This window comes from Taudactylus pleione, unplaced genomic scaffold, assembly GCF_031769625.1.
Source record: "Taudactylus pleione unplaced genomic scaffold, aTauple2 ptg000103l, whole genome shotgun sequence".
In the NCBI taxonomy this organism is placed as follows: Eukaryota; Metazoa; Chordata; class Amphibia; order Anura; family Myobatrachidae; genus Taudactylus; species Taudactylus pleione.
The window spans coordinates 4,011,755-4,028,694 of NW_028284505.1; the positions used below are offsets into that span (position 1 = coordinate 4,011,755).

The 16,940-nt window shown below is 47.1% G+C and overlaps 1 protein-coding gene across 2 annotated transcripts in view; it reads left to right on the forward strand.

Annotated features, from left to right (window-relative positions):
• The window catches only part of NEGR1 (neuronal growth regulator 1), a 693,794-nt gene that overhangs the window by 325,488 nt on the left and 351,366 nt on the right, over window positions 1–16,940 (forward strand). For both annotated transcript variants that reach the window (XM_088470777.1, XM_088470776.1), the window contains exon 3: window positions 7,995–8,120. In XM_088470777.1, coding sequence (XP_088326903.1) covers window positions 7,995–8,120 — 126 coding nt within the window. The remainder of the gene's footprint in view (window positions 1–7,994; window positions 8,121–16,940) is intronic.

A 16,940-nucleotide genomic window follows, 5' to 3' on the forward strand; every position in this document is an offset into this window, starting at 1 on the left:
TGATGCCCGGCATACCAAACGAAGGTAAGCCGGGCGGCGTGCGCAGACAGCTGTGGGGAAGGGGCGGTTAGGTTTAGGTACTTACAGGGGGGTTAGGGTTAGGCACCCCTAAGGGAGGTTTAGGCTTGGGGGTGGGTAAGGTTAGTTATAGTTAAAATTCTTACCTGTTGGGATCTTCAGTTGCCGGTCTTCCGGACATGCGTCCGGCGTTATTTCATACCGATCCCGAAAGGCCATATAGCCCTGGTCTCAGGGCTGCTGAGTTTCGGGGGCAGTGCTGTCATCACCTAATTATATCTTATTATATCTGGAAAAAGTTGTCTAGGGCAACAAAAAGGCAATTCTGGTGCTACTGAGACGTGTCTTTCATAGACGGCACAGGATAAAAACTCAGATAAATGAAACAACACTTCAAGATGATCATTTGTTTATAGTGAGAACGTTGGCACTGCAGTGTTATGTGTGTGTGTGTGTGTGTGTGTATATGTGTGTGTGTATATATATATATATATATATATATATATATATTTGGGTTTTTTTTTACCCTCACATTTAGAATCTTTATACCTCTTATAATGTACTGGTTTCTGGCTATAAAATAACATTTATGTTCATTATTCTAAGTACTGTTACTTAGGCATTCCACAGACTATTGCTTTGGGCATTTTACATCGTGCTGGTATTTGCTCACATAACTGATGCTGATAGTGATCCTCACGGTCATTTTTCTCAGGGCTATTCCGTGCTACAGTGCAAAAAAGTGTTATATCATAATCTATTCCACTATATTGTTTTACTAGGAATTCACTGTACTTACTGCACCTCTCTCTACTCTCTCATCTATTTCTCTATTTCTCTTACCAGCACTTGATGTTATTATATAGATTATCCTTAGTACATACTTGCCTACTTTTGAAAAAGCATTTCAGGGGGATTGTAATAGCAACACCTATGATCGTGGCGGTAAAGTGGGTGTGTACTGCTACCTCTCAGAGGTGTGTCATACATGTGATGGGCGTGTACTGCTACCTCTCAGAGGTGTGTCATACATGTGATGGGCGTGTACTGCTACCTCTCAGAGGTGTGTCATACATGTGATGGGCGTGTACTGCTACCTCTCAGAGGTGTGTCATACATGTGATGGGCGTGTACTGCTACCTCTCAGAGGTGTGTCATACATGTGATGGGCGTGTACTGCTACCTCTCAGAGGTGTGTCATACATGTGATGGGCGTGTACTGCTACCTCTCAGAGGTGTGTCATACATGTGATGGGCGTGTACTGCTACCTCTCAGAGGCGTGTCATACATGTGATGGGCGTGTACTGCTACCTCTCAGAGGCGTGTCATACATGTGATGGGCGTGTACTGCTACCTCTCAGAGGCGTGTCATACATGTGATGGGCGTGTACTGCTACCTCTCAGAGGCGTGTCATACATGTGATGGGCGTGTACTGCTACCTCTCAGAGGCGTGTCATACATGTGATGGGCGTGTACTGCTACCTCTCAGAGGCGTGTCATACATGTGATGGGCGTGTACTGCTACCTCTCAGAGGCGTGTCATACATGTGATGGGCGTGTACTGCTACCTCTCAGAGGCGTGTCATACATGTGATGGGCGTGTACTGCTACCTCTCAGAGGCGTGTCATACATGTGATGGGCGTGTACTGCTACCTCTCAGAGGCGTGTCATACATGTGATGGGCGTGTACTGCTACCTCTCAGAGGCGTGTCATACATGTGATGGGCGTGTACTGCTACCTCTCAGAGGCGTGTCATACATGTGATGGGCGTGTACTGCTACCTCTCAGAGGCGTGTCATACATGTGATGGGCGTGTACTGCTACCTCTCAGAGGCGTGTCATACATGTGATGGGCGTGTACTGCTACCTCTCAGAGGCGTGTCATACATGTGATGGGCGTGTACTGCTACCTCTCAGAGGCGTGTCATACATGTGATGGGCGTGTACTGCTACCTCTCAGAGGCGTGTCATACATGTGATGGGCGTGTACTGCTACCTCTCAGAGGTGTGTCATACATGTGATGGGCGTGTACTGCTACCTCTCAGAGGTGTGTCATACATGTGATGGGCGTGTACTGCTACCTCTCAGAGGTGTGTCATACATGTGATGGGCGTGTACTGCTACCTCTCAGAGGTGTGTCATACATGTGATGGGCGTGTACTGCTACCTCTCAGAGGTGTGTCATACATGTGATGGGCGTGTACTGCTACCTCTCAGAGGTGTGTCATACATGTGATGGGCGTGTACTGCTACCTCTCAGAGGCGTGTCATACATGTGATGGGCGTGTACTGCTACCTCTCAGAGGCGTGTCATACATGTGATGGGCGTGTACTGCTACCTCTCAGAGGCGTGTCATACATGTGATGGGCGTGTACTGCTACCTCTCAGAGGCGTGTCATACATGTGATGGGCGTGTACTGCTACCTCTCAGAGGCGTGTCATACATGTGATGGGCGTGTACTGCTACCTCTCAGAGGCGTGTCATACATGTGATGGGCGTGTACTGCTACCTCTCAGAGGCGTGTCATACATGTGATGGGCGTGTACTGCTACCTCTCAGAGGCGTGTCATACATGTGATGGGCGTGTACTGCTACCTCTCAGAGGCGTGTCATACATGTGATGGGCGTGTACTGCTACCTCTCAGAGGTGTGTCATACATGTGATGGGCGTGTACTGCTACCTCTCAGAGGTGTGTCATACATGTGATGGGCGTGTACTGCTACCTCTCAGAGGCGTGTCATACATGTGATGGGCGTGTACTGCTACCTCTCAGAGGCGTGTCATACATGTGATGGGCGTGTACTGCTACCTCTCAGAGGCGTGTCATACATGTGATGGGCGTGTACTGCTACATCTGAGAGGCGTGTCATACATGTGATGGGCGTGTACTGCTACATCTGAGAGGCGTCTTATACATGTGATGGGCGTGTACGGCTACATCTGAGAGGCGTCTTATACATGTGATGGGCGTGTACGGCTACATCTGAGAGGCGTCTTATACATGTGATGGGCGTGTACGGCTACCTCTGAGAGGTGTGTCATACATGTGATGGGCGTGTACTGCTACCTCTCAGAGGTGTGTCATACATGTGATGGGCGTGTACTGCTACCTCTCAGAGGTGTGTCATACATGTGATGGGCGTGTACTGCTACCTCTCAGAGGCGTGTCATACATGTGATGGGCATGTACTGCTACCTCTCAGAGGCGTGTCATACATGTGATGGGCATGTACTGCTACCTCTCAGAGGCGTGTCATACATGTGATGGGCGTGTACTGCTACATCTGAGAGGCGTGTTATACATGTGATGGGCGTGTACTGCTACATCTGAGAAGCGTCTTATACATGTGATTAGCGTGTACTGCTACATCTGAGAGGTGTGTCATACATGTGATGGGCGTGTACGGCTACATCTGAGAGGTGTGTCATACATGTGATGGGCGTGTACCGCTACATCTGAGAGGTGTGTCATACATGTGATGGGCGTGTACTACTACATCTGAGGGAATCCTGACAGCGGCTGCCCGACATGGGTGAAAATCCTGATCGTCACTAAGGTAAATATTCACTAACCTAATTCCCTCCCCTAACCCTCCTCATGGGTGCCTAACCCTAACCTTCCCCCCCAGTGCCTAACCCTAACCCCCCCTCTAATTGCGTAAACCTAACGTCCCCTTCCCCACCGCCTAAACCTAAGTCCCACGGGCGCGTGCCTAACCATAAGTCCCCCCCGGGGGTACCTAACCCTAACCCACCCTCCCCCTAGCCTAACCCTAACCTCCTGGGGGGGTGCCTAACCCTAAGCCTCCCTTGGGAGCCCTAAACCTAACCCTCCCCCCCACAGATGTCCGCACTCGGCGCCCGGCATCACTTCGATCGGGATGCCAGGCGCCGGTCTCCCGGTGTCGGTAAAATGACAGGCGTCTAGATTTAGACGCCTGTCATTGAACCCTTACCAGGATAAAGCACTCGGGAAGCCGGCTGTCGGGATTAGGTCCGCCGGCTTCCCGACTGCATACCCATCCAAGAGGTGTGTCATACATGTGATGGGCGTGTACTGCTACATCTGAGAGGTGTGTCATACATGTGATGGGCGTGTACTGCTACATCTGAGAGGCGTGTCATACATGTGATGGGCGTGTCTGCTACATCTGAGAGGCGTGTCATACATGTGATGGGTGTGTACTGCTACTTCTGAGAGGCGTGTCATACATGTGATGGGTGTGTCTGCTACATCTGAGAGGCGTGTCATACATGTGATGGGCGTGTCTGCTACATCTGAGAGGCGTGTCATACATATGATGGGCGTGTACTGCTACATCTGAGAAGTGTCATACATGTAATGGGCGTGTCTGCTACATCTGGGGGGCGTGTCATAAACCTGACTTACATCCACATGTAAATGAGCCCCAAAGCAGTCAGTAAGATCTACTTGCAGATGAAAATACACTGATCTTGTACAGAAAATACATGTAGCCATAGGGATCATTGTGCCTTATACCCAATGCAGGGAAATTATACTAATGACCCCATTTGACGGAGAGTTGGCAGTATGCCTTAGCAAGACCTTGTTTCTTTTCAACATTACTAGAGACGTGCGGGTCCGGATTTCCGGAATCCAAACACACCCGAATTTAGGAGTTCCAAGTAGAAATGGGTCTAAGTTCAGATTCACTTTTGTGACCCGGTTCGAACTGAGGGCCTGATTCAGAGCCGGACGCTATTTGCGCTCGCTCGTTCAGAAAAAGGAGCCGGCTATTTAAATTGAGCGCTCGCTCTTTGCGGTCTGTTGACGCCTCTATGTCTGAGCGAGCGAACGAAACATGCGCTCGCTATTTTGTAAAGACGCCCCCTGGCCGCTCGCATCCTACGTCATCTCCGCTATTTATTAGATTAATCGAGTACATCGAAAGGCGTCTGAACTGCTGGCAGTGCTTGTGGTTGGATTTTCCTACCGCAATCATGCGAACAGGTCTGGCTAAGAGACAACCAAGTGACGTGGCCGATGACGCTGCTTTGTTAATTATGCACACCCTTAAAACGCCCGTTTTGACCGTTTAGGCACGCCTGCGTTCGGATCTCCACTCCCCGTTTTCAAGCACCTTCCCCTATTACCACCCACAAACGCCTCATCCTGTCACTGAAATTAGCAGGCATTCGCTATTTTGCGAACACACGATTGCCGACCGCACTGACAGGTTGGCGCATGCGCATTACGATCCATGCGCATTCGCAGATGTGCGAACATCGCTCGGAGCGAACGAGTGGCCGCTTACGAGCGGCTCTGAATCAGGCCCTGAGTACCGTGTTGGATTTGTTGGCAGTTTGGAACTCGGATTTAAAAGCTGAACTCGGGTTTTGGATGTGCACATTTTAGATGTTTTTGAAATTTTTTTAATCTTTTTTTTTTTATCGATTTTTATTTTTTTTATGCGAATCCAAAACCAAAACACAAAGATGATCCGCGCACATCTCTAATCATTACTGTTTTACTGTTTGAGATGTCCGTCAACTTTCCTCCTCTACCTATGGTTTTTCTATCAGTGTGTGGCCTGTGCATCCCCGTGTGACTGTTTCCTTCTATAATGCTAAACATGTCTGGTTGTGGATATTGCCGTGATGTTATTACGCAATGATGATTTTTACACAGATCAAGAGATTTTTTTTGCTATTGCACATGCGTCAAAGTCCCACTGCGCACGCGCAGCAATTGTCACTTCCGCAGGCACAGAGAACCCATTTGCAAAGTGAATGACAGGTAGACAGTATTGTATTGGGGGTGTGGTTATAAAATATGGGAAATACTGTAGCAGAAGTGTTTGGAGACTGAAGCTGTGTGTGATGTCAGAACTCTCTGGGAAGTGACATCACTGACATCACTGGAAGTGACATCACTCCCATCACTGGTGGGAGGGGCAGAGGGCATACCAACTGCCATCACATGCCGACATATTCGATATAGATATACAAGGTCTGTCTAAAAAGTTTGGTGAATGGTCTCATATATCTGCATACAACGCTTGCAACAAGGTCGCTGCGCGGTTACGTGCATGGACATGTCTGGACCTGCCCCCAGTCGGCGTTTGCCCGAGGCCACCACCGTACTCCCATTGCATTCATTTCAACAGAGCGTCCTGAGCAGTGTGCGCCGAACAGCAATGGAGCTCGTCTTCCACCGATCCCTTGCCACTGCGGAAGCATGCAAACGAATCGTATACACATTTTGTACTCGCAGCATCCTGCCTGTATACTTTCACCAACATTTCATGTCTCTTCGTCGCCGATTTGCCCAATTTGAAGCAGAACTTAATGTGTCGTTGCTCCATTGCTGTTCGATGCACACTGCTCGGGACACTCTGTTGAAATGAATTCAATGGCAGTGCGGTGGCGGCCTCAGGCAAACCCCGACTGGTGGCAGGTCCAGACATGTCCATGCATGTCAGCGGGCATGAGCGACCTTGTTGCAAGCGTTGCATACAGATATACCAGACCATTCACCAAACTTTTTAGGAGAGAGAAGAAGAGAGAGAGAAGAAGAGAGAGAGAAGAAGAGAGAGAGAAGTGAGAGAGAGAGAGGAAGAGAGAGAGAAGAGAGAGAGAGAAGAGAGAGAGAGAGGAGGAGGAGAGAGAGAGGAGGAGGAGAGAGGGAGAGGAGGAGAGAGGGAGAGGAGGAGAGAGGAAGAGAGAGAGAGAGAGGAAGAGAGAGAGAGAGGAAGAGAGAGAGAGAGAGGAAGAGAGAGAGTGAGGAAGAGAGAGAGAGAGAGGAAGAGAGAGAGAGAGAGGAAGAGAGAGAGGAAGAGGGAGAGGGAGAGAGAGAGAGAGAGAGGAGGAGGAGAGAGGGAGAGGAGGAGAGAGGGAGAGAGGGAGAGAGGAAGAGAGAGAGAGAGGAAGAGGAAGAGAGAGAGAGAGGAAGAGGGAGAGAGAGAGGAAGAGAGAGAGGGAGAGGAAGAGAGAGAGAGGGGGGGAGAGAGAGAGAGGGGGGGGAGAGAGAGAGAGGGGGAGGGAGGGGGAGGGGGAGAGGGGGAAAGGGAGAGAGACTTGGACAATGGCGCCAGTGTCTTTAAGTGTATGAATTAATGAATAAAATATCATAAATTGTAAACCAATAAATAGTGTCAAGTGTTTATAAAAATAAAAATGAAGTGCCCATGCAACAACTGACCTAAAATTGCAACTGATAATTATCCTGAAAGATAAAATGAAGAAAATGTGTTCAACAGAGAGCAGCGTTTTAACCAAGTAAAGTGCTAAGTGCCTGTGCTATAATAAATGACACTACAATACCGACTGATCAATTTAAAAACACATTTTTTTAACCATTTTCAAAAGGACCAATTTCATTAAATATATACAAATATATAAAGAATAAAAAAATAAAAACACACAATTCGATATAATTAGCAATTGCAACCAAAAATAAAAAATCCAATATTTCATAGATGGACTAGTAAAAAACATAAATAATTTTTTGTAAAAAGCTTATCTTGATGTCATAAAGAAAAGGCAGGTAAGTTCAGCTACCAACGCGTTTCGTCACTCTCTTGACTTCATCAAAACTTTAGATCTCGGAATTTTGAATGATATATATATATATATATCTCCTGTTATCAATAATGTTTTCTCTAGTGTCCTTCAATGTCAGTATACATACTTATTTTGACGTTGCAACACTCAGAGACTTTCAGTTGAAGTAATTAATACACTCTGAGATAGATGTACTAAGCCTTGGAGAGAGATAAAGTGGAGAGAGAGAAAGTACCAACCAATCAACTGTCACTTTACTGCATTTGAAAAATGTCAGTTTGGAGCTAATTGGTTGGTACTTTATCTCCGTCCAAGGCTTAATACACAGACCCATCTAACACTGATTCGCTGACCTGGATTCCAACAGTTTCTAATATGAACACTTGTATTTACGTATTGTGCAGTAAAGAAATGTCCTTTAAAAATCACTTTATCATATTTCAGTTTCTCCGAAGATCTACGACATCTCCTCCAATATTGTGGTTAATGAAGGAACGAATGTGTCTCTGACGTGCTTGGCCACCGGAAAACCAGAGCCTTTGATATCATGGAGACATCTCTCCCCATCAGGTAGGTGTGCAGTGTGTTTGCGCTATTGCTACTCTTTAGTTCTTTGTCTCGTTGTGTTTTTGGGGATTAAGGGGCAAATTTATCAAACCTAAAGATTGGAGGTGCTGTCCATAGCAAACCAATCAGATTCTAGCTTTCATTTTTCTAGTACATTCTATATTCTATATAATGATAGCTATAGTGTTATCTGATTGGCTACTAGGGCAGCACCTCCATTTATCCTCTTCAGAAGGTTTGATAAATCTCTCCCAAACGAAGAAATCTGCCCAGCAAGATTCCATCCCCCCATGGTGTGCCCATCTGATGCTGGAATTCGCACTGTTGAAATATGTTTCAGCCTATTTTATCTTTATCGGCTACACTGCACAGTATTTATAAAATTTTCCCGTGCGGACGGTGGATTTGAACTTTGTACTTGAACACAGCAATGCTCGCTGTTTGAATAAAGACAAAGCAAAGAAAAAAAACAATCCATAAAATCTAGTGATTCCATCTCAAGCAGGCAGAGAAGGTGACACTTTATAGCGTATACTGTGAGCTTTAAATTCAAGTAACAGTTTAGCAGTTATAAAATGCACACACAAATGTCATTATCTGTAAACGTGCGAGGCCTTCAAACTAGTTGGAAGAGGTGAAATAGTTTAGACATCCCAGTTTCTGAAGACCGTTATACGGGTACCTATGTAGAAGAGTTAATTCAATTATGTTATTTTCTAGTACTGTTTATCCAGTGACAGCAAGTATGTTTCTACAAATATCCTCCAGTGGTTTCGTGATTTCCAAATAACTTTTGGGATGGGCAGCAAATCTCCTGTGACGATTTGACGTCTTGCAGCCATCAGACGGGGAGTCATTAATGAACTGGATAAATGAATAAAATACTGGTATCCTGCACATTGTGAGAGCCTCAGCCCCTCCACATTGTAGATTTTTCATGGTCCATTTGAGCAGACACTTTGCAAAACATTTTGGACTGCACAGTATTCCCGCTGTCACCTTGGAGAACCCCTTAATTAGTTTCAGTCTTTCCTCTCCCTAAAATACTGTTCATTTGACCCCCCACCTTAATTTTTTGACTCCCAACCGTAAAACACATCAGCGCTGCCTTTATTGCCAGTATCACTATTTAACCTTTTTACTTTATTGTTACATTGGTTTATGAGTCTATTAATGTGCTTCCTCTATAAAATTGTGCAGAGGCTGAGCCAAAGTTAATTGAAAATGCTGCATAAGTGGCAATTATGGTAATCTCCTAGGTGAGGTAAAAACCAGCAGAGCCGTAACTAGACATTTTGGTGCCCTGTGCCAGAAAGTGCATTGGTGCTGACACCATATTGTAAACAGGGACAGTGCGTGTCAAAGGCGCATGGCCGAAAAAACGGCGTGGTCTCATAGGGAAAGGGCGTGGCCGCACTATAGTACCCCCAATTCACATTACACTACACAGTAGTGCCCCTTATTCACATTACATTACACAGTAGTGCCCCTTATTCACATTACACTACCTTGTGGTAATGCCGCTTACACATTATGACCACACAGTAGTAATGCCCCTTACACATTATGACCACACAGTAATAGCGCCCCTTACAAATTACGCCACACAGTAATACCCCTTATACACATTACACTACATAGTAGTGTACCTTATACATGTTACGCTATACAGTAGTAATGCCCATTACACAGTATAACCACACAGTAGTAATGCCCAATACACATTATGACCACACATTAGTGTTGCCCCTTACATATTATGCCCACAGTAGTGATGCTCCATACACAATATGCCCACAGTAGTAATGCCCCTTACATATTATGCCCACAGCACCAATCCCACACCCCCACCCCCTGCGCCCACCGGGTCTCTTTTCTAAAGCAGCACTTATCTTTATAGTAAAGTTTCTCAGAAGGTCACTGTTGGACCCGGGGGGGTGGGGGGCTTGCAGCCCACCCAGAGGAACGGCAGCGGGTCCTCGGCGCAGGGCACTGTGGGACTGAACTGGGAGAGACGTCATGACGTCTCTCCCAGTCCCTCCCTGAAAACAGTCACACTACAACAGGAGGCAGAGAGGGGGCAGACCACAGGGGCAGGCAGCCGCAACGCTGTCCGGCCCGCTGTAATGTGTATTAGTATAGCGGTGCGCCCAGTAAATTAAGAGCCAGGCACACTGCTACTATTATACATTTTGGCGGGCAGTAGAAGAGGTAATGGCTGTGATCACGGGTGAAGGTGGCCGGTTCTGCCCACAGGGTACGTGTGCTCTGTGCAGGCGCATCGGCCACAACACCCTAGTTATGGCCCTGAGAACCTGGTACCAGGAGAAGACCTCCCAATGTGCACAGTCCATTTCCCCCCACAGTGCATGAGATGAATATACTATGAGCAATTGAGGAAGTAGCCCAGAGCTGTAAGGGAGGACAAGCCTCCCATATCTAACCTCCATGCCGTAATGGTGACCTTATACGGTGAGCTTGGGGTTAGGGGCTTGCTGCATGGTACAATGAGTTAAGATGAAACGCTTTCTAGCTCAGTGTTAGATCACAGTGTGAGAACGAAGCTGCCCGGTATTTCTGGGCTACATGGGAAAGGAGCCAGTATTTACCCTGCATGCAAAACTCCTTTCAACACGGCTTGTCCCGCTGCAAATGTGCCCCCATGCGCAGGATTCGTTTCAGTTAGATCTTTTATGAACTTGGGGCCTGATTCAGAGCCGTTCGCTATTTGTGGTCGTTCGTTCAAAAACAAGGGGTGGCTATTCAAATGATCCGTTCGCACATTGCAGTCTGTTCACACCTCTAAGTCTGAACGAGCGAGCAAAACATTCGCTCGTTTATTTGATAAAAACGCCCCCTGGCCGCTCGCACCATACGTCATGTCCGCTATTTATTAGATTAATCAAGTACATCGTACAGCGTATGAACTGCTCGCTATTCTTGTGGTTGGTTTTTTCAACCGCTATTTTGCGAGCAGTTCTGAGTTAAAAAAAACCAAGTGACGTGGTCAATGACGCTGCTGTATTAATTATGCACTCCCTTAAAACGCCCGTTTTCACCTTTAAGCACGCCTGCGTTCGAATTCCACTCCCCCGTTTTCAAGCACCTTCCCCTGTTACCACCCACATACGCCTCATTCTGTCACTCAAAATAGCAGGCACTCGCTATATAGCGTACAAACGATTTTCGGCCGCACTGACTGGTTCGTGCATGCGTACTAAAAACCGTACGCATGCGCAGATGTGCGAACATCGCTCGGAACGAGCGTACTGCCGCTAGCGAGCGGCTCTGAATGAGGGCCTTGATCTTTACACTTATTTTTTTCAATATTAGATCAATTATTTTGGGGTGCGCAGTAGAGGTGGAACAAAAAATAATTTCTCAAATCGGCTCAAATTTACCCAAATTTTCAACTCCGATGAATCAGATGAAAGGTCTATGAATGCTACTCTATGTAATTGTAATTGGTGACGTGACTCTCAGTAGCTTGGCCCCTGGATATTCCAATCTTCAGCCTTGCTTTTTGTTCTGTGCACATTTAGGATGTACAGTAGCAGCTTTGTCTCATTTTACAATATTGCCCACATCTGTAACCTCCCTGTTACTGTAGTGTAATAAATCCAAAACCCATAGTTTCCAACTTGATATTACTCAATTAGGATTGCAAATAGCCAGTGCTACTGTATCTCAAGTGGTGCATTTCTTATAACACACCAGACAGCTTTATAGTCCTCTGCCCTAGTCAGTCTGCCCTACCCCTACTCCTCAAACTGCAATACTTTGGGCCTGATTCACTACGGATCACAACTGCAATAGCGATTACGCGCGCAGTCTTACTGCGATAGCATGCTAATCCATTGTGATCGCTAGGCAGTCGCAGCACAACATAAGGACGCCCACCTTACCTTACACGCATCCGTAATCCATAGCAAGACTGCAAAACCATCGGTAACACCTAGTGCCATTGCAGCCTCACGCACACTTGCACATGCTCTGAACTTACTCAGGAATTGCTAACCTCATCGCACGCTTTGAGCACTGTGGATAATTTATGCATGCCCCTGCAAAGGCGTTCGAATACACTGGCGCGCCTGCGTTTCGCCAACCCCCCATCACCTCCCCCAAACTGTACTTCCTGTCAATCACTCTGTCAAAAGGGTCTGCGTAGTCACTGCAATCGCAGTCCCGATCGCAGTGGTCGGTTCACGCACCGCAGTGAATACGCTGATCGCATGTGTAATCGCAGTTGTGATCGGGAGTGAATCAGGCCCTTATTGTACCAGAAAGCCCCAATATATAGTCTATTGTAGTTTCACTTACCTTATGCAGAATGATGATGATGAAGTGTGAAGACACGTACCCCAGCACCCCACCCCACCCCCACAAAACAAAAAACTCTCAAAATAAAGTGGTGAACCTAGGAGAGGCTGCCCATGTTTGAAGCTCATGTAATTATATAACCAGTGACTCTCGACAGTATATTTTGTCAAATTATGAAGCAGAGTCACACCATTGCACACTATAGACAATGGGCCTGATTTCGAGGTGCGCGCATTTGCCACCCAGGCTGCGCCTTTTTGAGGAGTGATACTATGCAAATGCTAGTTTCTGCCTATCCTGAGTCACGGTGGTGCACTGATAGTGGAGTGTCTATCAGTGCACCACCATGTGCACCTGAATGTGCAAGCCCTGCAACGCCAGTGATTCAAGACACTCCACTTTCACTGCACCATCGTATGCATCATCGATGCCTGCAGCAGTCCTATGGCCGGTGCAGTGTCTGTCTGTTCACCTCTGAATTAGGCCCAATCAGTCAGGTCCTGGAAGTTGTGATAATAATAAAGTACCTCTGCAATTACAGTATAGCACCAGTGACTATATGCCGCAGATTGAGGACGAGCATGACAAGACAGTAGCACGGTGATGTGACAGTCATCCTCAAAGGGATGATAAAGATAAACATTAGTTTAACACTAGTCGGCCGTAATTGCACTCACATGGTGTGCACAGAACTAAATAATTACACGTATGCAGAGTTGTACCGATCTATGTTACTGCCCCTATACCTACATCTCTTTCACAGCTCATTATCAAGATGCACTTGCACGTGCCCGGTCCCTGGTGTAAAAGATCTGCCTGAATACAGGTATATCTTTGCCCTCACTGAACTTTGCCCATGTGTGAACAATCAGTTACCACCCAGTTACGCCCCGTAAGCCCCAAAAGGAGATATAACTGACTTATAACTCAGCATCATGTGTACATGTGTACAGTAGCAAACACTCAAAATCTGTCCACAAAAAATAACATGTTCAACTCTGCATCAGCACCGTACTCTCCTCCTAAGCTCAAAGATATTGGAATAAGGAAGATAATGTACCACCAAAATCAGGAAAAGGGGGAAAAAAGGCAAATGCACTCAGACAACCCTACAATGCTGAGTATGTTATACAAGAAAAGAGGCAATGTCAATGCAAGTGGTAAGGAAGCTAAGTGGTGTTGATGCCTCCCCATCCAATGTCTTTAGGAGAATAAAACACTACCCTGTGGAGGAAAGTGTAGGGTAGAATAGTGAAAATGATAACACGATGTCGTGTAGTTCCAATGATACAGTAGTAGCCCCTCAACTTCTACCTTACAAACAAGCACCAAAAATAGTTCCAAAATCAAGAAATGGGAAAACAAGGCAATGGTCCAAACGTGATCCAACATATGCAATATATCATAGTCTCCAGGGCCGGCTCCAATAGGAGCTGCGCCCTGTGCAGAACGGGCCTGAGCGCCCGTTAATTGACTGAAAAGGAGGACGTGGCCTAATTACCGTAGGCCACACTCCTGAATGACGCTATTTGGGGGCATGCCCATATGGCACACCTCCCGTTTAACATCAGGCTGGGGGCAGACCCAGCATTCCTACAGTAGCTGGGCTGCCCCCAGCCATCTTCCTGCACCAAATGGATGCTGCACGCATGTGGGCAGCATCCATTCAGCTTGTCCTGGGTCCGGCACCGCAGCGCGGCAGTGGGGGTGCCCAACCTCACGACCGCCCGCCAGACACTTTGGCCCGCGAGTGGAATAGCGGGACAGTGCCCGAAAAAGGAGGGGTGTGCCTCTATGGGGTGGCGCCCCTTTTCGGCTACACTGGTCGAACATGCCTCGTGCCGGCCCTGATAGTCACCATTACATCTAGCGGTGTTGCCCTTGTTGATGGCGATGAGGGTGATGATGATGATGAACCAGTTAATCGTCCTGGCACTGACGCTGAACCTGAGGACAGTTGTGATGTGCAAACTGTAAGTTCTCAGGGCCTCATTCAGAGGCGGTCGGAGGATGCAAGCGGTCGCTCAGAAACTGGGCGGCCACTTGCATCCTGACCGGCCGCTTCTGTTGCAGTCGTTAGGCTGTGGGTTAACATGGCTAACGACCGCTCCGGTGATGGTCTCGATGGTCAGAGACCATCGCGACCATCGGGGCTTACGACGAGACCCTAGGGTAGGGTCTCCCTTGTCGTAAGCCCCGGAGAGCTTCTGGCTCTGTCTGAGCCGGAAGCTCTCCACTGACATCACTAGTGATGTCAGTGGGGCCGCCCCCAAACGGTAGGCGTTCCCATGGGAACGCCTCCATTTGGGCTGCCACCCCCCGGCCCTCCTTCCAAACGGGGCGAGCTGTCAATCAACATCGACAGCTCGCCCCCTTTGGATCGAGACCTGCTATGACCGGCGCTGTCGGTCGTAGCGGGTCTCACGTGTGCGCACGACGGCGCCGGCGCCGTCGTGCACATGCTCTGTGGGGGGCCATCGACCCGGTCCGAGCACATCGGCGCTAACGACGGGTCTGAATGACCCCCTCAGTCACTGACGCCGGATGTTATACATATACGTGAATGGAGGATAATACCATAAATTGTACAGGTATTTCCTTTTTCCACACCACATCCAGTAAATATTTGAGTCATTTCCGGCCTCTTCACATCACAGGGAAATCCTCTGACCGTAAGAGAATTTCATAACAACAGACATAAGTTAACCAGCCCATTCACCAAGCGACCCTGTGAGTCATAGACGGGTATTCAATATGAAAGGTTAACTTCCCTGGCGAAGTTAACATTTCATATCGGAGTTTTTTTTCTGCGTTAAGTCTGGTGCGCGCTCCCGCTTATACCCGTGTTCAATATAAAATTAACGAAAACGGGAAACTCCGAAGTTGGATTTGCGTAAAGTTACGAATTTTTCCTTAAAATAATTGTAAGACCCCCCTAAAGTTGTAAACACATGGGGGAACACTATGGATACCCCCGTTTTAGCCTTTAATTTAAAGTCGGGGATTTAAATAGCCGCAGCAGGTGTTTTTTTCCCGACATTGAAGAAGTGATGCAGAAGAGCACTTAGGTTATTTTTTTCATTTTTTTAAGTGGTCCCATCAAATTTGGGGTACATGAAAATGGGTACTAGCATATTTTGGTGTCCCTAAAGTCAGTTTTAAAAAATTCTGCATTTGTGCACCTGCCGCTATAATTCTATTCTAGAAAACACCTGCCGCATACTTGCAGAATAGCCCTGAAGACTTTTCAAAACTGCGATAAGTCTTTGATATTGAATACAGTGTAAAACTAAAACAAGTGATATTAACGCAAAAACGATAAAAAGTGCGATATTAATGCAAAAAACACCCATATTGAATACCCCTCTAAGTCTAATGTTTGGCAACTACTGCATGCAGGGGAGGCTCACCAAGTGTTGACTCCTCGGTCAGTGACTGGAGCTCCATATAGGGGGGTAGCAAGAGGGACGTTATGTCACTCAGGGGCCCATTTATCAATGAGTTTTATCATTCACAATGAGTGATATAACTCAGGGCCTGATTCAGACCCGCTCGCGAGCGCACAGCGCTCGCAAGCAGGTCGATGGCCAGGCAGTGCGCACGCGCGAGCCCCGTAGCGAGTTAATTTTCACGGCGGGACTCACTACAAGACAGGGCGGCTGTCGATTGTGATTGACAGCTCGCCCCGTTTTGTAGGCGTGCAGAGGGGGGGGGGGTGTGGCTGGACAAACAGGCGTTTCTGAAGGAATGCCTGCCGTTTGTGGGCGGCCCTACTGACATCACCAGTGATGTCAGTAGTGAACTTCCTGCTCTATTAGAGCAGGAAGTTCACTGGGGCTTGCGGTGGATCCCCTATGTAATCTGTTACTCACACAATCTATGTGGTTCAGTTACGGTATCAGTTACTTATATAATATACGTGGTTCCATTCCATTATGTTAGCGATGCAGTCTACATGGTTCCCTTACGTTGTTTGGTAAAGGATCTATCTATGTGGTACCGTTCCATTATATTACTAATGCAATGTACATGGTTTCCCTACACTATCTGTTCCTGATGCAATCTACATGGTTCCCCTACGTTATCCGTTACTAGCCCTATCTTTGTGGTTCACCTACGTTGTCTGTTACTGACGCAAACTCCATGGTTCCCCAATATGTTATCTGTTACTGACACAATCTCCGTAGTTCCTCTACATTATGTTACTGACACAACCTCGTTGTTTCTCCTATATTATCTCTTACTGACACAATCTCCATGGTTCCTCTACGTTATCTGTTACTGACACAATCTCCGTGGTTCCCCTACATTATCTGTTACTGACACAATCTCAGTGGTTCCCCTACAGTATCTGTTACTGACGCAATCTCCGTGGTTCCCCCTACATTACCTGCTATTGATGCAACCTATATGGTTCCCCTATGTTATCTGCTAATTATGCAATTTATGTAGTTTCCGTACATTATCTGTTACTGACACAATCTCCATGATTCCACTACATAA